The sequence below is a fragment of the Colossoma macropomum genome, unplaced genomic scaffold (genome assembly GCF_904425465.1).
Source record: "Colossoma macropomum unplaced genomic scaffold, Colossoma_macropomum, whole genome shotgun sequence".
NCBI classification, from domain to species: domain Eukaryota; kingdom Metazoa; phylum Chordata; class Actinopteri; order Characiformes; family Serrasalmidae; genus Colossoma; species Colossoma macropomum.
The window spans coordinates 14,516,295-14,537,368 of NW_023494808.1; the positions used below are offsets into that span (position 1 = coordinate 14,516,295).

General features: G+C 38.8%; 1 protein-coding gene across 2 annotated transcripts in view; it reads left to right on the top strand.

The window, feature by feature from the left end:
• brat1 (BRCA1-associated ATM activator 1) overlaps nucleotides 1–18,662 on the top strand; it is a 41,168-nt gene extending 22,506 nt beyond the window's left edge. For both annotated transcript variants that reach the window (XM_036557625.1, XM_036557627.1), the window contains 6 exons: nucleotides 3,271–3,451; nucleotides 8,059–8,132; nucleotides 8,244–8,328; nucleotides 13,213–13,311; nucleotides 13,441–13,598; nucleotides 17,367–18,662. In XM_036557625.1, the coding sequence (XP_036413518.1) occupies nucleotides 3,271–3,451; nucleotides 8,059–8,132; nucleotides 8,244–8,328; nucleotides 13,213–13,311; nucleotides 13,441–13,598; nucleotides 17,367–18,092 (1,323 nt within the window). In that variant the 3' untranslated portion in view covers nucleotides 18,093–18,662. The remainder of the gene's footprint in view (nucleotides 1–3,270; nucleotides 3,452–8,058; nucleotides 8,133–8,243; nucleotides 8,329–13,212; nucleotides 13,312–13,440; nucleotides 13,599–17,366) is intronic.
• Nucleotides 18,663–21,074: the final 2,412 nt, after the last annotated feature.

The following is a 21,074-nucleotide window of genomic DNA, read 5'->3' on the forward strand; positions in this document are numbered from 1 at the left end:
AAAATAAGCTAACTAGCTGCCAAGACATTAGCATGCTATTAGCGATTTTTTTATGCTTGTTACGAAGAAAACATCCATAATACATTGAAATGACATTAAACTAATATAATACAATGGTTATCGTAATTTTTTAACAGTGAAAATATTTACATTTGTGGGTTTCTTTGGTCGCTCACGCAATCATCTTGCTGTTTTTTCTTTTTTTCTTTTTTTCATAACACTCCGTTTGGAGTGTGCCTCTGAAAAACCTCAGTTTGGAAGGCCATGTAACCCTAACACTTCGCCCTACCCCTCTATCTCAACAAAAATTGGGACACCCTAACCCTAGACGTGAATGCGCAAAACAGAGGGCTAAGTGGTAGGGGCAAGGGGTGAAATGGGATTGGGCCTAAATTTCACTGGAACATCCACAGAGTTTTGCCAATACACTGCGAGCCTCGGCTCTCCTCATGGCTTACCAGTCCTCCACTACAGTGCTAGCTAATGTACAGGTGCTGTCAGCCAAGTCGTCCAGCCGGTCTGCTCAAGCCCCTTTGGGCTGCTCAGTAATAATAATTTGACATTTATATAGCGCTTTACAAAGACCCAAAGATGCTTACAGATTACGGTTTGGATGAACATCAGCCAAACCATACAGATGACAAAACAAATAGTAGAAATCACAAGCAGCAGAAGAAATGACACATAGAAATGACCAGTGGCTACATTTCACACTGTGAGCCCTAGCTCCCATTACGGCTCGCCAGTCTTCATCAGACAGCGCTAGCTTCGCCACTTTAGCTAAACTACGACACTGAGTTACTTGGAAACGGTGGACTTTGCCCTAACATTCTTGAGCTGCAGAACAGCCATAAGTTGAGCCTGTCTTGCCTCAGATCAGGTCAACTCCTCGAAGCACTGGTCGACCTTTGCGTGAGCTGCACAATTATACTTCTGACTCAGACTGGAAGCCAAAAATGACGTGATGCTCCCTGCTTCTACCGAAAACAAGAGCATAATTGTAAAGTTTTTCAGAGGTGTTCCGGGCATTGTTACAGTTGTTTGGCTATGAACCTGGCTAATGTTCGTGCACTGTCTCAGGAAGTCCGTTCCCTCCTGGTCAGGGGCACTATAAAAATTGATGCCCCTTAAGTTCTGTCAGTTTCTTCGGGCCTAGCTATTGGCCAGTTTCCTACACGCAGGGAGATGGTGATAAAAGATGCTTCCACTACTAGATGGGGCGCTGTCTGTTGGCACAGATTAGGTGCAAGACAGATGGTCCAGACAAGATGCCTGGCAACATATCAAGTCTCTCGAGGTCTGGCTAGGTCTAGAATATTTCTCCCCGCTCTGCAAGGCAAACGTTCTTGTCCGCTCAGACAATCAATCTGCAGTTTATCACGTGAGCCACTACGGTGGCACCTGGTGCTTTCAGGTTAGCCACTGGAAACTGCTTCCAGATGTGGATGTGTGTTCCCCTGAGGTTGGAAACACGATTTTGAATGTGAGAGCCCCCTCTATTTGCGCTCTATGTGAAGGTAGATGTGAGGCATTACCGTTTGGTGTTTAAAGAACCAGATAGACCCGCTCTTGTTCACAGTCAAAGTAGTCCTTTCCTTTTGCAGTCCCTGCTTGACGAAGGAAGGACCCCCTTTTCTATTAGTGTTTACGTGGCCGCCCTGGCAGACCACCTGGCCTTACCTGAGGGCTCCTTTTTGGGCTCCCATAAACTGGTGACAGCCTTTCTTTGCATCCACCTCAGCCACTTAGGATACCACCCTAGGACCTCCCCTTGGTGCTGGATTCCCAGTGTCACCTGCCTTCTGAACATCTGAATATTTCCAGTCCTTAAAGTGTTTAATCCTTACAAACAGCCTTGCTCAGCTTCCAATATTTATATCTTTCCACTTAAGGCTTCTGACACATCATTTGGAACATACTCAGTCTGGTCTAAACATCAAGTCAAGTCAAGTCAAGGTTGGTGTCAGGTTGCTACTGATCTCACAGCCCTATTAGCTGCTCAACATCTGTTTTTCTTTTAAAGGGGAGAAGGTAGGGATAGAATGGGGACGTTCTGTAATTTTATAACATACATGCCAGCATAAATGGCAAAAGACAGTAATAGACGTAACCTGCCCTTCTTAGCCGAAGTTGCTACTCTAGGTTTTATTAATCAGTCCATCAGCCTAGCGGCTTACGTAGACTGATTATGGACAGAACCAACTGTGCCCAGTTCTGGCTTTGCAGGATGTCACTGCTGCAGCTGGGCTTCCCAAAATGGATCAGTTTTTTGTATGCTTCTCTGAGTTGAGACTGGGTATGGCTCTCTCTAAACAGCAGCCATGCCCTCACTGGCTGCTAGACACTCCATTAGGGCCATAGCAGCCTCCTGGGTTGCCCTCTAAGGTGCATCTCTGGTAGACATCTGCGCAGCGGTTATATAGTCATCGCCAGAGCCGGTCAGCCCTACATGGTCACTACGCATGTTGCGTAGGGCCCTGCAAATTATGCAAGGGCTCCACAGCATCTTTGTGTCAAAGCTGCATGTTATTGATCATGGGTCAGGTAGGATGGCCCCTTTTAGTTTTTTTTTTGTTTTTTTTTAGTCAGAGTATGACTGTTTGGCATACTTTCTCAGTCTACAGCCAGCACATCTACTATCCACTTGGTAAGAACCACCCCTGACGGTCATCCACTACTCACATATCCACAGTTACATGTAACTAGCATTTCTATCATTTTAGGCAGTGACATGCAGCATAAAAAGTTCACTATCACTAGCATAATGATGTTACATTTATCAATGTTGAGAATGTTGGTTTCAGTTGTGGATTTCTTTTTCTAACTCTGCATTTTAAAATCCCCGACATTGCAGACATGATCTCCATTGTCCCCTCTTACGACCCTCATGTATTAATGTTCATAAGAACATGTCATTTTTACATTATTTTTTTTTTATACGTGTTTACATTTCAGCTGTGCATGTGTTGTTGGCTTCTTGGTAACAGACATGACATAAGTATGACAAGTAGTTTAGGAATTTGTAATTTGAGAAGATGAGGTAAGATAAAATAATATTTATTTCTGTGGGACGAATTTGTGAAAAATCTTGTCAGATCTTGTCAGACCTTGTCAGATCTTAATTTATGATAAAAGAAAAGATTTTGTGTAATATGGCCCCAGAGATCTTGTTTTGCTCATTCAGGGATTTAATTGGTAGAAAATACTGTTAAAGAGATTGACAGGACTCTAGACTCTAGTCTAATTTTATTTTTTATTTTTTTCGGCAAGAGACCCTTGGATGATATTCCTGTTCGACTGATCACTTTGTCTGTGATATCACTTCTGAGGATATGCCTTGGTCATCACCCCACCACTTTACAAAAAGCTGGGATCTATTCTCATCTTATTGGCTGCTGCAAGATACAGAGGTGCAGTCTGGATGTGTTGGGAAGCCTTGCTGCCTGTAAAGGTAAATGTCTTGCATGTTATTGTTTAAAATGAACACTGGCAAGTAAGAATGGTTGACTTCAGCTGTTTGACCTCAGTGTGCGTTAAATATCCTAAACTAAGAATATGTGTTGTTATCATTACACAGAATATTTTATTTACTACAAAAATCCATGGATAGTGGAGAGCATTTGCCAGTCCACAGTTCTGTGCTTTTTGCAGTAAATGAGTAAATGTAATGTATAAACGTGAGTTACCAGTTGTGAATGATATGACCATATTTTAGTAGTTTAAGGTATTCATACTGTATTAAGGTCAAAACATCTTATTAGCTGGGTCTAGCAGTATGTAGCAGTATGAAATATAGTTGTTCAGCTGTGGGCTGTCCTCAACATACAGCAGCAGAGGTACCAGTGTAAACATCAGTTTCTGAATGTTACTCAGAGTTAGGACCAGGTTGTATAGTGAGATGACGGTGTCTGCCAGAGAGCTTGTCTATTCCCTGATAGCACAACAGCATTAATTTAATTTATTTTACTTTATGACATGACAGAAATTTTGTCATCTGTGGACAATTTTTTTTTAATTTTTTTTTTACCCAAGAAGATTTTCTGTATTTCGGCATACAATTTTAAAATGCTCATTAGATTAATACATTTAAAATAAAAGATTTTGGTGTATGTTTTAGGTGTTTTATTTCAGTAGTTGGACTGACCATTAATGGTTAAGCATGTAAAGATAATCGTTGTCGGCATTCACTTCGTCATACACAAGCAAGAAGAGGATGACTAAATCCCATTTCATACGAGGTGTATTTTGACACACCAACAGGGTAAAAATTTATACAAAGAAACAGAAGGCCTACAATCTGTATTTGTAGAACTACTAAGTACTTACCCTACTTGAGTGAGTGGACCTGATAAAATGGAAAGCGTGTAGAATGACTGCCTTTCCTGGGCAGTTGGTGGCATATTGATCTAGAAATAGACCACAGAGCTCTACAGAATACCAGAACTCTACAGATACCATATCTAATACCAGGTTACCAGCTTGTATGTTTGTCACTGCAGCCTTTCAGGTGTAGAGTTATGTGCAGGGCTTCTTCCTCTAATGCTAAGGATCTCTGAGAAAAAGTTGCATCCATAAACTGAAGATAGGGCAGGTGTGTGGCAAGGCTGAATCCATGTCATTCTGTGAATATGTGTGCAATGCTGCATGCAATGTCAGGGAAATCAGGCAATACTAGGATACCAAGGGCAGTGTGCAAAATACTCCATGTTGGCTGGCTACTCCAGTACTGGCTGACAGCCAGCGCACTTGCAATTGTGGCACTGATGGCACCAAAATATTTGATTTGAAAGCGGTCTTACACACATTAATTGAGATCTTTCACATCTCCTCTTTTCTCTTCATGTTTAGAAATCAGTAACAGTGCAATCTTTCCACCAGTCTTTTGGGCAATTGAGAGAGTTTACAGATTTGCAAATATTGTATACATACATAGTTACAGTTGCTAAGCTATGAAGGACTAACTGGGTAAACCAGTGTGCGACAGTGCAGACCTGAGGCAGAAGACTTGCCGTTACCTGAGTGCAACAGGCTAAACTACCTTTACTTGAATGTGCATTTTTTTCACGGACATCATAATTTTCAGGGACCCCCACAGAATTTTCAGGCTTTCAGGAGGTCCAAGACATTAATTGCATGGTAGTGTGTAAAACTGTATGTTTACATGGTAGTTTGTACATCCTAAATGTGAGCAGTTTTATTGATTGATTGGTTATTTCTCATCAAAGACCACTGGTGCTCCTAATCTGTTTTTTTTTAATTCAGCAATCAAATTTTACCACTATTAGGTGTTATTTTACCACTATTAGGTGTTAATTACTATTTTAAACCTTCAGTCATTGTTAGGATGCCACATTGCAAACTTTACTGAGTTAAGCACAGCATTAACAGTAACACAGCCTCTCTTGTGGGGAGAGACTATTCACAGAAGAGAAAGTTAATGATAATAATACATTTTATATGTATTGTAGAGTGCAGGGTTTCTCAACCTATGGGCCCTGGACCACCAGTGTGCTGTGAAGCACCCTCCCGGGCTGGTACTGAGAAGGAGGCAGTATTTTGTAGTGGACTGGTAACTGCACTTTCAGTCCTAAAAACATAAGTGGAAAAAAGATTAACTTAATAATTAAAATTCTAAGAATTAAATGTTTTCACATTATAACCGATATAAATATTAATAGAGACATACAAATAAAAACATTGCGGTAGTGGGCTAATTAAACGTCATCTGTTTTAGACAGCGTAGCTGCAGGCATGCGATGCAGACAGCAAGCCAGAGATGGAGAAGTTTCTCAGGGCGCTTTGTTTGGTGTGGACTTACCAGACCTTTTCTTTAGTTCGCTCTGTTTTGACATGTGTGAACACTCCACCTGTATTCGGGACGGCAACAAACAGTTTGAACCGGTCTGGCAAAAAACTGCAGAATGGTTCAACTCAAATTGCTAAAACAATGACAAAGAAGCAGATATCAATAAAGATTTATTATCATTGTTGATTGTGACAGTGCTAATCCAAAAGCCCAGTGAAAGGAGTGTGGTCTGGCTATTTCAAATGAATCACAAAAGTCCTCAAAACAGAAGAGACGTTTCACGACCAAAGAATTAATCTGTTGGGAAAGGCAGTGGAGTGTTTTCAGTCAAAACCTAATGGACTGCAGCTTCAAATCACAATCCATATTTACCTTGTACATTCCCCAGCCACCACCCCCCGCCTTTTGTCAACATCACTGCAACCATGTGTTTTGTATGTTTTATGTTTTTTGCCATACCTGCAAATTTTGCAAATCTACTTTGTAGTTATACACAGGTGTGCCTTAGAGTGGAAAAGTTTGAGAACCCCTGATATAGTGCCTTCTCCAAGAGCTTTACACACATCCATTAAATTACTTACAATGTAGAAACAAAGTTTATTTAGAGTGTGAGTGCGAGACCAATAAGAAGAGTGCTACAGTAATTGAGACACGAAGATATGACAGAATATGGGCTAAGTTCCTTAAATGAAAGAATGTTTTCAAAGAATTTCAAACATGTGAATGAAACAGAGGTGTTGTATGCGAGAGAAGATATTTAACCAGTACAGATGGACCTGCCCTAGAATTGTCAACAGACAGGGTGATATCAACATAGCCTAGTCAGCAACAGTCTTTGGGCCATTTAAAATTAATTCAGTTTTCAAAGTTAAGTTTAACGTAACTACTATGCATCCACGATTTAATATCCTACAAGCAGTTAAGTCTATTCAAAGTAATTAGCTACAACCATGCTGTGGTGTCGCACGTTTGGTCTGCTAACTAAGCAATCTCCCAAACACTGCTGAATCAAGCTTTGTGTGAATGTAAATTGTAGTGTCATCAGCGTATATGCTCAAGGCTTGCTGTGGAATAATGTAACCAAGAGGAAGCATATAAATCCAAAAAATTTGGTCCAAGTATTGACTGCTGTGGAACACTGTAGGTGGCAGTAGTTGTGGCTGACTGCATGCCATCACAAACTGCTTCTCCAAAAAACAACTTTTAATTACTGCTGGACTGTTTCCTACCCTGCTGAAAAATATAATAAGTAAATGAATAATAAGGCTGACATGGTTGTATATGTATAGCCTACACTGAAAACCACATCTGTATGTGTTAAGCCAGCATTTCCACGTGAATAAATGTGCATCAATCCAATTTTGTCTTTCAGTTAATCACTACTTGGAACTTGGTTTTAACACCGATACCATCTACTTATTAAGCAACAGAATTTCATTTTTTGTTTCTCATTTTAATGCCCTGTAGGCCTTCTCTTGGTCCCAGGTGTGTAGTTATTTAGTTACGTAATAATGGTAAGTTACTATAGTGAATCCTAATGTCTTCTAAAGCACCTTGCAAAAGAAAAGATGTCACTCAGGTGTTCATTTTGGTCTCATGCCCCATAAGCCCAAGCCAGCACTGAACAATGCAATGAGCTTCAGGACTGTTGCACTGTAGTTGTAGATTGGGCCTATAAAGTCATGAGCATGAATCAAGAACACATTTCTACAAGTTGTGGCCATTATTTTGATTCAGAAGGGATGCCACCAGTGGGGTCAAGTCAAAGTTTTTTTTTATATAGCACCTTTTTACAACAGGTGTTGTCACAAAGCAGCTTTACAGAAAAATCCAGGTCCAAGCCTCTTTAACATTCATTAACTGTTCGAAAGATGGTTTGCCATTTATTGTACGATGGTTTGAAATCATGCACTGTGTTCACTTACTTGGTAACCATGTTACGCAAACTACTTTTTAAAATTTTAAAATAACGCTAAAGACGGCAACAAACGTCGCCAGCAGCTCAGCTTTTATTTATTTATTTTTTTTCCATAAATATTGTCATATATCGTGTACCCCGGTGAAATATCAGGAAGGTATGACAAAATAAATACTACCCAAGCAAAATCTTCAGACTCAGAGACATTTAAGACGTTAAAGAGGTGAAAAGCATTGTCTAACATGCACATAAAATAAAAATGATACATGATTAAAAAGGTTTTTGTTATGTGTTAACATTGGAATGGCCATTTTGAATGTTTGTCATCTTATAGAGAACGTGGACACAATTCATGAGGCGCTTGCAGTTCTTCTGCTGTATCTGCAGTGTCCTGATGTGCATGCCACAGTAAGTCTGCCTTCAGTGAAGAAAAGATTTAATTCCAAATATAACTCCGTTCTATTTCTATGTAACATTAATTGTTTTACAGGTCATTGCCAAGTTTTTTGTGTTTCCTAGGTCTTGAAGAAGGCACATCAAGCCACTCTTAAATGGTTTAGCTTATGTTCACCTTCCACTGATTTATGGAAGAATGTCCATCATGGTAAGTACCCCCTGGGTTTCGTTGCACAGCAGCTGTAAGACTGTAGGATAGAAAGCTGGATGCACTCATCATAATGTTTTGGCTCATTGGTGTATACCCTTTATTATTGTAATTTTGCCATCAAGTTACCAGCATCAGGGAACAACAAAGCAGAAAACATATTTGACAAACAATTACACATAAGTTCACAACATATCACATTTTTCAGTATTTAGTGTGTCCATCCTTTGTCCACACCTTTGTCCTACCACCTATGGCAACTCAACACACAATTTAGGACTACAAACATGCGTGCATTTATGCACTCTGCTGTTCTGTGTTGCAAGCTTAATGAAAAATGCATTTAAAATTACTTAAATCACAAGTTGTAGTCTATTTTAAACTGGAATGCAATTCTTATTCCAAACCCATGCCTTATTCCAATATTTGATTACATGTACAGGAGTAATAAACAGTCAGTTACTCTTAACTTGTAATTTGTAATTTGGCTGAATCACTGAAGTATTAATCTGATATATCATTAGACATAACATACGAGATTATACGTTTTATTTACAAGTCTTTTTATGTTAGATCTACACATCCTGTATGTTCTTGCATTTTACTTGCAATGCACGTGGCTGCCAGAACCACAGGAGTGAGCAGGCATTCGACCCACCACTTTTCAAGGAATTGGGTTTTTTTTTTCTTTGATTGAGTTTAGGACACTTGCATAAAAAAAATCTCCACACTCCCTAGTCCCTAGTCATGGACAGCTGACCTGTAAGCATGAACAGTCAGAGTCTCAAACTCTGCAACAGTATCAAAATCGCCATTTCAACTAGTGGGTAGGACATTTCCCAAACAGCAAAAACCCTGTGGTTTCATATTTAGTGAGAGGCAGCTGTAGTTTACTAATGCAGAAGAAATGTGTGTACTCCAATGCACAAAAACAGTTTCATATTTTAATACTGCTACCTTGTTAAACTAAAACATGAGATGTTAGCTTGCAAAGTTGTTATCTGAGCAGAACCGTAGACATTATAAAGTTTCGTAGTGCTGTAGTTCGTAGTCTTTTTCAGTTGTTCTACTGGGTGTGTGCTAGGGGTGGGCGATATGGCCCTAAAATAATATCACAATATTTCAGGGTATTTCTGCGATAACGATATTTTTGGCGATATGACAAAACACTGAATAATATTTTACTAATTTCAAAAACATACTATTGCAACAAAATAAATGTTAGTTTTATTTAGTATAAATATGTGTTCCAAATATTCAGTAGAAACAAAAAAAACGGTAAACTTTTTTTTTTCTATTTTGTAATCAGTAACTTACCAACTCTGATTTTGTATAAAATAATAAATTACAAATAAAATATAATAATGTAACAAAGGTAATGTATTGTAACAAATGTAAAAATAAATCTACCACAAAATTAAAGTGCAGAAACTTTTGTGCATGCATATAAACTGCAAATGTAAACAATTACTCGTAAAAAATAATAATAATACTCGTAAAGCTTCACAGTAAATGCAAAACAAATACAGCCTTCAAAAAAGGCATAATGTGCCACACATGCACCTTCATTTCTGAAATGCTGCCTAAACATGCTGCCAATTAGAGGCAGAAATTAGTAACCCATGTGGCTTTCCATGCACCAACATCACAGTCTCAGATTCTTTGTCAAGAACACAAACATGTTCACTGTAGCAGGCTTCAGTGCTGATCTTTGGCAGGTCACAATATTGCCTCCTGTGCTAAAAAGCCTTTCAGGGGCTGCACTGGTAGCTGGGATGCACAGGTATTTTTTTGCTAAACGACTAACCCGAGGAAAGTTAATCTTGTGCAGTTTCCACCACGCAAGAGGATCACTCTCACTGTCTGCTGGAGAACACTGTAAATAGCTGTTCAGCTCTGCTTCAATTGTCTCTTTTTCAGACTGTCCACCCTTGTCAGGTACTGCCCTCTTGAAAAAGCTTCCAAGAGTCTTCTTTGGCCTCTTTGCATCACTTACTATGCCTTCTGCTGATCCTGAACCTTGTAAAGGTGCTTCAAAGGCAAAGGTGCTACCCTGTTCTGACAGAAAAGATTCCATCTCTTGAACTGCTCTGGCTTTCATGATCTGGATCTCTTCTGGGCCCATGTACTGAGTGTGGAAGCGTGGGTCAAGCATAGTTGCCAGACTTATCAGTTCCTCAACCTCAGGGTCTTCATACTTGCTGTTCAAGTATTCCAGTATTGAGTTTTTTATAGTCTTGGTGAGGTCTGTGTCATTCTCCTTGACTTGTAGAATGTCACTGTTAAATAACTGAAGCACAGGCTTCAAACATGAAACAGTGACATAGTCCTCAGCAGACAATGCGTTTGTAAATTCTAGAAGAGGACCAAGGGCCTTGTTCACGGAGTCAAGAACCTCTATATCTTGCCCCGTCAGGACTGGGTGCCTTGTTGACCTGTCAGCTGTCAAGACCTGAGTGATGGCCTTTTCTTGTTCCAGTAGCCACTGGATCATCCTTTGCCTAGAACCCCATCTCTTGGGAGTTTCTGTTACAAGTTTATGTTGGGGTAGGCCCATGTCTTTCTGAACATCTTGAAGAGCCCGTTATCTCTTCCAACTGTGAGAAAAAGCACTCACAATCTTTTTGCAAACTCCCACTGCTCTGTCAACCCTGGCGTGTTTAACGCTTCTCTCTGCAAAGCAAGAAAAAAAAAGTTAAAGTAAGGCATTTGGAAACCATATATTTTTAATATCAACATTAGTTTAGCATAAATATTAAATAACTTGTTAATGCAATAACTATGTAACATTTCTCAATTTATAGAATTTTAATCTCCTCAAGGTCCAAACAAAACAAAACTTATATCTATAGTACGATTTGATGGGTAAACAGAAAACAAACCAGTCAGTTGCCCAGGCTAAAATATATGCTACAGTTCCACCGTTCACCACTAGTGTACACTGGCTTTGAATATCTTGGTAGCAGTGAATCAGTTTTACACTGTCAAAGACTCTATAGCAAAACGAATTAGTTGAATCACAATCGGTTAATTGATTCGCAGTCGGTTCAGGAAAATGAATCAAACTTTCTATCAGGCTCTGAATGAAACTTAAGACAACGTAGACGTTATTTTCAGACGATATCAGACGTTTTATGGGCCCTCTGTGTAACGTTATTGTAAAAGTATTTGTTCATGTGCTATATTAACGTCAAAGGCTAATATTTCATATAAATTAATAAAGGAAACTTACCAATAGCAATGTGGAGACGATGTCCAAAGCATGACAGTCTGGTCCAGTTATTCAGTTCGATTGCCTTAACGTTTGTCCCGCTGTCTATTGTCACACACACTTGTCTCTCCTCTTTGAGACACCACGACTGGAGAAACTCCCTTAAACTATCTGCTATATTTTGCCCTGTGTGGTCCTCGGGAAAGTAGCTCGTCTCAAGACAGGAGCTGCACAGCTTCCATTCGCTGTTAATGTAGTGCACTGTTAGCCTAAGATAAGGCTCTGTAGTTCTGCTTGACCATATGTCGAGGCGAGGCGTAGAACTCTGCACAAGACAGTGAAGCTGCTACCTTATCACGGCATTTTTCATACATGTCCGGGAGTGCTGTCCTTGAAAAATATTGCCTTTTAGGGACGCTATATCTGCGGTCTAGCTTTTTAATAAGCTGTGTGAAACCTTCCTTCTCAACTGTTTGAATTGGCATCATATCTTTAGCCAAACAAAATGCAATGGCGTCGGTAATTTCTTTCCAACGTTTGCTCTTCTTGTCATACGGAGTACAGTTTTCCAGAGATACAGTGATGCTATGCTGAGTCAGTGTAGACTGTCTGCTTGGGTTTGAACTCACATTGGCTGTTGAGCACTCTTCGTGGCATTTTTGACTTTCCTCATACTCAACTGAGTGCTTCTGCTTGAGGTGGTGAAACAGATTAGTTGTGTTTCCCCCTTTTGTTGTTACAGGCTTCTTGCATATCTTGCATATTACTGTGGTCTGTTGTACATCCGAGATTTTATAACCAAACCAGCTCCACACTACTGAAGTCGCTCCCCCTTTTGGAACAAACTCCTCCACCACAGAGCTGCTTTCCTCCATACTTCTTTCTGTTCCAAAATGCCTCAAGTAACGAACGTACGCCATGCGCATGACGCCTTTACGTCAATAAGACAGAATATCGCTATCACGATATGGATTTTTTTTATCGTTTAAAAAATTTTACCGGTATTATCGCAAACGATATGATATGGTACACCCTAGCGTGCGCATAGCTCCACAACAGGGTGACGGGCGTTGGTTGTTCCTGGCAATAAATTTTGCCCCACCACTTTTTGAGGTGTTGCACCACCCCTGGCCATGCACAATGTTGCTAAAGCAAATTATTTGTATGCCTGTTGTACTTCTGCTGCAAAGTGTTTCTGGTTCTCATTTGATTCTGACATGCACTGGTGGGCAAACAATTCCAGGAAGTACTAGAGTCAGGCATACAGCTCAACAGAGGCAAAATTTGTCATTTTAGAGCATGAAGTTCTCAGCACAAGGCATATGTGATCAGTCAGAGACTGGCAGGCCTCATTCATAAAACAGCTGGCATGTTTTCCTATGATTCATGTATTCATAATGCATTAGAAATGGTCATACAAATACTAATATGTTGTACTGGTACCAGGAAATTGTACCTTTTTATGTCTTGTCTTTTATGCACCCATGAAAATAAGGTTCCTTATTACTTTTGCCAATTCCAATAATGTAAATCTGGTTTCTATCCTGTATATTTAAGTAAACTTTACAGATACTGTTAAAAACATGTTTCTTTGGGTTGATTCTGATTTGGGTTAATTACTTGCCTACTGGTTTAATACAGACATTGAGCATCTGTTTGTGTGTGTGTTTCAGACCTCTTCCCTTTATTGAAAAAGCATGTGTGTGATGGACGATGGGAAGTGAGAGATTCCACTCTCGAATTTATTATGCAGCTCACCGCTACACTCAAAGGTACCACAATGATAAGAATCATTCGCCCCACCTTTGTCAGCCCTGCACCATGTAATCTTGTAACATTATCATAGGAAGTGGATCTTTATTGGGAACATAAACAGTAATATTTTTTTTTCTTCTCCCCAGGCAATAGTAAATATGCTGAAGCTCTCCATGATTGTGGCATGGTCTCAGTGCTGTTCACATCATTGTCAGATGTAGAGGGCTATGTCCGAGCAAGTGCAGTGGCTGCTCTAGGGGAGGCATTAACTACAACTGACCTGCAACTCTCTACTAGCCTGCAGGTGAAGCAGTTAATTGTAATACCTTTTAGACATTTTAAATCTCTCCATTTTAAATATATATTGTAAAGGGGGCACTAGTGAGTAAGTGATGGAGTAGGTGGACTTTTGTTGAGCTGTTTAGAACATTTTGTCATTTAAATGTTATTTTGGAGTTATATGAACAAAAAACACCCATACTCTTGTATCCAACTCGTTACAATGGCCGGCAGGAGCACTAAAGGTCGTAATATTAGTATTGCAACGACCGGGCCTGCTATAGCTAATGTGTTGTCTCCCCAGTGATTCAGGTCATCATTGGCATCATTGTGAGCTGATTTTGCTACCATTCTCAAGGATGAAGTATGGGCGGTACTTAAAAGTGAAATGTCTGCCATCAAACTAGGGATACAGGCTGCCAGAGCAGAAATTTCTAACTTTAAGACCGCAGATAACAACGAGGTAGCAGCGCTGGGTAACAAAACAGAGGAGACAGAGAAGGGGCTTTCTGGATGTTCAGATGCTCAGATGTAATATGCGGATAACATACGTTTACATACTAGATGGGTCGGTGAAGTTTATTAAGTTTATGAAGTTTCAACTCAAATCAAAAGAGGCAGCACTTCTTATTAGTAAATATGTACCTTTTTATTTCTTCCCAAAGTGATGCAGACCCCATAGGCAGATATGTCATTGTTACGGGCAAATTATATGACACCCTAGTTACTTTAGCCAGTGTTTATGCCCCCAAATGGGACGATGCTGCATTCTTTACTAATTTCATTTCCTGATGATCAGATTTAAATGAACACCATTTGATAATAGGTGGAGATATGAACTGTGTGTTGGACCCTAGACTGGACCGTAGCGCTGATAAAACTGTGCCAGTTTCTAAAGCTGCTCTCTCAATTCAGCTGTTTCTCAATACTTACAGTATCGGTGATGTTTGACAGACTTAACCTTACTGCTCGTAAGTACCCCTTCTATTTAGCTGTTCACAAAACATTCTCACGCATTGATTATATTTTAATGGATAAGCGTCTGCTTCATTGGGTTCAGGAATGTGACTGTCTGTCAATTGTAATCTCTGATCATGCTCCCCATAAACCGAAGAATCTACCAACCACAAAACCTGTTAACTGGCGGCTCAATCCAGTCTTACTTTCAGATAAAAAAAAATTCAGATTTTATCTCATCACAGATTGATTTCTTTCTAGAAATCAATTCTAGAAATTCTAGAAATAAATCAGACACCAAAGATGTCACCATCAATAGTATGGGAAGCACTTAAAGCTTATTTAAGAGGCCAGATTATTTCTTACAACGCACAGTTACGAAGAAGCAGAAATAATCTTATTAATGAATTGATGAATAAGACTGGGGACCTTGATTCACGACTAGCAACATCCACTTCAGATGATGGAGCACCTACCCCTTCAAAAAGAATTTGATCTGCCAACTACACAAAAAGCTGAGAATATTTAAATTAGATCTCATTATGGGTACTATGAGCATGGCGATAAAATGGGGAAGATTCTTGCACACCAACTTTGTGGGAAAATCAGGCAATTCCTGAGATCCAGGATGAATCGGGTACGATCTGCAGAGATCACTTGGCCACGCTTTATGAGGTTTCCTCGCATAGATTCTACAGCAGTAGAGCTGGAGTCTCCATTTTCAGTCAACGTAATTGAGGCAGCCATTAGACGTATGCAAAGTGGTAAATCACCTGGCCTTGAAGTGGTTCTTCCAACTAATCTCTTTGGTCCAGACAGGCTTCATTAAAAATCGACATTCCACCTTCAATATTAAGAGCGCATGTATAACATTATTTATGGTTCCTCTGTACCCAACAAACTGCAAGTTGGCAGAAAAGGCCTTTAATCAGATGGAGAGGGACTATTTATTTTATACCCTTAAATTATTTAGATTTGAGTGAACTTTTTAATCATGGATAAAAATCCTATGTAGATCGGCAATTGCAGCAGTACGTACTAACAGTATATCACCCTTTTTTGCACCAACACGAGGGACAAGGCAGAAGTCACCTTTCAGTCTTCCCTCCTTGAACCATTAGCTATAGCTATACGCAATAATAAAGACATTAAGGGCATTATGAGGACAGATTTGGAACATAAAGTCTCATCATATGCAGACGATATGTTACTTTATCTGTCTGATCCTTCTTCCTCTCTTCCTGTAGTTCTTAATCTCCTTATTGAATTTGGCAATATCTCTGGCTGTACCATAAATACACAAAAAGTGATTTGATGCCCATAAATTTGGCTGCAAGAGAATCCCTATGTATTTGTAAGGTGCCATTTAAAGTGTGCAGCGAGTAAATTAAATACCTTGGAGTCTAGGTCACACACAAACTTAAACATTTTTCAGCGTATTTCCCCGCTCTCCTTTTTTCTCTTAAAGAGGATATTGACTGTTGGAATCTGCTACCCATAACTTTAGCAGGTAGAATTAACACTATAAAGACAAACGTAAGGCCCAAGTTTCTCTATATGTTTCAGTATTTACCGTTTTTTGAGTGAAAACATTCCTCTTGTCCCTAGATAAAAAAAAACTTTCTTCTTTTATTTGGAATACAAAGAACCCACGTATATGCAAATCTGTATTACAGAGACCTCGACAACAAAGGAGGTTTGGCCTGTCCACACATTCGTAGCTTTGTATCTTCGAATATCTAAGCATAAGTATTTCCGTCACAGCCACCAGACACCTCCCTAGATTTAATAAATAACATCACTTCATCTAAGATGGGTAAGATAGGGGACATATATTCTTTTATGCCAGAAAATATGACAAGTCTGAATGTCCTTCAAGATCAGAGGGAGAAGAATCTGGGAGTAGAAATTTCAGAATCCAATTGGTCAAAGATGATAGGGGGAGTTCATTCATCCTTAATATGTATAAAGCATACAGTTATGCATTTTTCACCAACTGCACTGGACCAAAGTTCAACTATCCTAATTTACATCTAATACAGACCCAATGTATTCATGTCATGTGTATAGTCACATGATCATGTGACTTTAATTCACATGTTTTGGGATTGTCCTAAAACTGTCATTTCTGGCAATCGATATTTGATATGCTTTCTAATGTTACTGATGTATCCTTAGAACCATCAGCCTCCCTTGCTTTATTTGGTGTGGTATCACAAAATCTTATTTTATATAGCAACAAATTGTGTCTTTTATCTTTTGCCAATGGATTAGGGATATGTTGTATTTCAAAAAGCTGGAGAAGATTAGGTACACGTTTAAGGGGTCAGCTGATAAGTTTACATCGATATGGCTATATTTCCTTAGTTATATGGAAGATTTAAGTTCTGCTAATTTTACGACGGAGTAAAGTTGTTGGTTTATATGTATAAATGAACCCTGGTAGAGCATTGATAGGTCTCCTAAATCCAGTATTCTCTGTACACTTTAGTGACTTAGGATGTACTGTGTTAGGCCCCTGTTGACTTTATGTATGTATGTATGTATTTATTTATTTATTTGTCATTATATTAATCTTGTGTGTGTGTGTGTATATATATATATATATATATATATATATATATATTATAGTAATTACACTATTTACTTATGTTTAATTCAAGTTGTGTGCTCTCTGATTGTTACGTTTAATTAGTGTTGAAGTATACTTCATCACAAAATTACTGTAAATGATCATCACTAATTATTACCTGGCAATTGTTTAACGTTGCTACAATGGAAAGCCTAAACATACCTAGCTTTTATCTGTGTGTTGTTTTCTTTCATATTTTTTCAGGAGGAAGCTGTTAAACATCTGATGACCATTCTCACTGAAGACACTGACAGCTTCCCCCGTCGTGCTGTAGTGAAGGTCTTCACATCATGGCTGAAAAGCACCCTTGTTTTTACTGCATTAGACCACACTCTGAGTTCAGTATTGTCACTGGGTAGCAACGACTTTGACTGGGAGGTGAAACTTCATACCCTGGAGATAGCAGATGTGTTGATGGATTCCTTATTAAATCGCTGTCCATATTCCGTCCATACCTTCCAGTCTTCTGAAAGGACATGCATAAAGCAAGCACTAAACAAGCTGATGGTTTTAGGGCTGTTTGATTTGCTGTTAAAATGCTTATTTGAATGTGACAGACCTGTCTCTGAGAAAGCCTGTGCACTCTTGCTGAAGCTCAGAACATTTATGAGGGAGACCTTCAGTGCTGGCCATAGTGATCTTACCCTTGAAATAAGCAGGTGTAGTTGGGGTGAGGAAATGCTTCAAAGATGCTATAAGAAACAACAGGCAGATGAGTCTAATTGTGTGAAAAATGGAGATCAAGATGCAGATCCTGACTTGCCAAAAAAGGTGGGTCTTTTTGAGTTATTAGAATTATTAGATCTTGAAGACATGCAGTATATTTTATCACTTAGTAGTGATCATGTGATCAATTCACCTCAATCTGTAATGGAAGACATTCTGTTTGTAGCACAGCAGAGTGAAGAAAATGTGGTAGACTGCTATTAAGGATGTGCATTTAATATTAAAGGGCATGTCATTGGTCAGGAAATGGGGCATGCGTGAAGCTGTTTGCACAGGGCATTTCAAAAGTTTTAGAAAAGCAAAAGATAGAAGAGAGGATACACTTATATATCAGGTTGATAATAGTACTAATATTGCACTTTTGAAGCGCAACAGCTATGGTGAAGATGTACGTGCAATGTACAGTTGTTACCTGATCTGATTCTGAAAATGTTCATACTACATCATGACTTTTACTAACTGCCAAAACTAGGTAACATAAGACTAGAAATTTTAACTTCATTTGTGCTTGATGATGCTGGTGCTCATTCTGTATAAAATTGGCCTGAAAATGTAGTCCTTTTTGACAACTTTCCTGAGAACAGAACTGGATATTTTCTTGGATTTCTGCCATTTTTGTAATTTCAGTGTTTTGTTTTGTGTGTGTGTGTGTGTGAGAGAGTGAGAGAGAAATGGATGTATTGGCACATTGGCAATGGTTAATATGCCAGTAAAATTGTTCCAAAGTGTTGAGCTTAAAAATGAGAAAATAAATAGCAAAAAATAGAACATTGATGTCAATAGCCTGTCATTCATTGTGTGCCATAAGATGAACGACAAAACATAAAATAGCATATCATTATTATATATTATACACCATTACATCAAAGGAAAAGTCAAATTTTTCTTGAATAAAAAGATGCCAAGCTAAAATATATTTGTAATGAAGCAGGTAGTTTCAGGTAATGTTCACATCAACCATCAGAATCTGGGGAAAAAATGCGATTTTGGATTTTCACCGTGGCATGATTGTTGGTGCCAGACGGGCTGGTTTGAGCATTTCTAAAACTGCTGATCTTCTGGGATTTTTTATGCACAAGAGTCTCTAGAGTTAATCAAAATAGTGCAATAAATAATAAGTGGCCTCCTCCAAGATTGCAATACCCTCATCCACGGGGCACAAGGGATCCCTCAATTGTTTCATGGAGTATGAAACCGATGTCTTCAAAGGCCATAGACTCATCACGGCTTGCACCAGCATGATTCTGGGCCTGCTTCCAAAAATATTTCTACAATTGTATTGGTGTTCCATTACTCCAGTATGAAGACTTGTATAATCTTTGCCAAGTTAATGTGAGGCTGTTTGGACAGATCATGGTGGCCCAGTACCTTACCAAGACAGTGTTAAGAGGTATTTGTTTTTCCATTTGTCTCATTTTTTAAATAAGAATTTGGTGTATTATATCATACCCTGCGATGGACTGGCGACCTGTCCAGGGTGTATCCTGCCATCCGCCCAATGACGGCTGGGATAGGCTCCATCTCCCACCGCGACCCAGAAGGATAAGCGGTTTACATGATGTGTGTGTGTGTGTGTATTATTAGCAGTTAAAAATGTACAATGTTATTTACCATACACTCTCTATATAGAAATGAATCCACAAAAACTATGGGAGGCAAATCCAGCCAAAAAAAGAAATTAAAATTAAAACAAAATGTAAATGCAAACCTCTTTTTGCCATTTCTTTTTCCAAACATCAGCACAAAAATCCTGCCAAAATTGAAAATGAAATACCTACATTTGCTATTTAATTTTTCACATGAGCACGAGTCATTTGTGACAAAAATAAATGTAAAACCACTAATTGTCATTTCCTTATCATTATTCTGTATTTCATGGCCATATCTAAAATGGGAAAGCTAATAGAGAAAAGAAAATCCAAGCTTCAGTTTGGCTCTGCCTTTTCTTCATGAAATGCAGAATATGTGTCAAAACTAAAATCAAAATGTAATGTTTACGTTGTTATTTCTTTCTCATAGCAATCTGCATATCTGACAAAATGAAAATGCAAACTGGCTAAAACAACAGCAAAGTGACAGTTTCAGTTTTCGTCATGGACGAAATGGATTAAGTGTCAGAATTAAAAAGGCAAATGGAAACGAACACAGGCGCCACCTGCTGGTGATTAACTTTTCATTTCCCTTGCTGTTTTTTCGTTTTCAAAGTTAACCAACATGCAAATGTATGTTAATTAACACAAGGCGGGGCTACACTTATACTATTATAATATTGCACTGGCATTTGTCAAAATACACAATAGTTTAAGCGAATCAGTATATGCTCGACCAGGCTTGCGTTTAGTTTGATACCTTTTTTCTGAGGCCATTTGGTCTGATGTTCAGTTTAGTCCGAGGAATGATGCTGTTTTGACTCTGAGGTCTGAGGATGTCCTGAAATGTACCCCGTAGCCTCGGCCAGAGTTCACTAACATATTTGCATGTTGATTAACCTGTAAATGAAAGAGCAAAGTGGGAAATGAAAGAGCAAAGTGGGAAATGAAAAGTAAATCGCCAGCAGGTGGTGCCCGTGTTCGTTTCTGTTTGCCTTTTTATTCCAACACAAAGCGCATTCACGCCGAAAACTGAATCGCAAACTGTCACTTTGCTGTTGATTTATCCACACTGCATTTTCATTTTGTCGGATATGCAGCCTATTGCTATGAAAAAGAAACAAGATTTAGTTTTGAAACAAGATGATTTTAGTTTTGACACGTATTCTGCATTTCATGAAGAAAAGGCAAAGCCAAAGTGAAGCTTGGATTTTTTCTCTATTTGCTTTTCCATTTTAGATATGGCCATGAAATACCAGAACAATGACTAAAATGAAATGACCAATAGCGGTTTTAAATTTATTTATTTTTATTCCATTTTCAATTTGCGCGCACACACAGACTCTTGCATTAACTTGGTACAGTGTAAAAGTCACATCTGTAAATTATCTGATGATTGTATTGTAGGTAACTAGAAAAAAAAGCTGTATTATTGGATCAATTTGATATGGTGGATAAAATGAAAAAAAAGTTGTCAATGTTATATTCAAATATAGGGTTAAGGGCTAATTTTTCTAGTGATCAGGTTCTGTGAAATGCTTACGTTGAAGGCTGAACTTTTTAAGGTGTTGAACATTAAATTAGAAAAAAAAAAAAA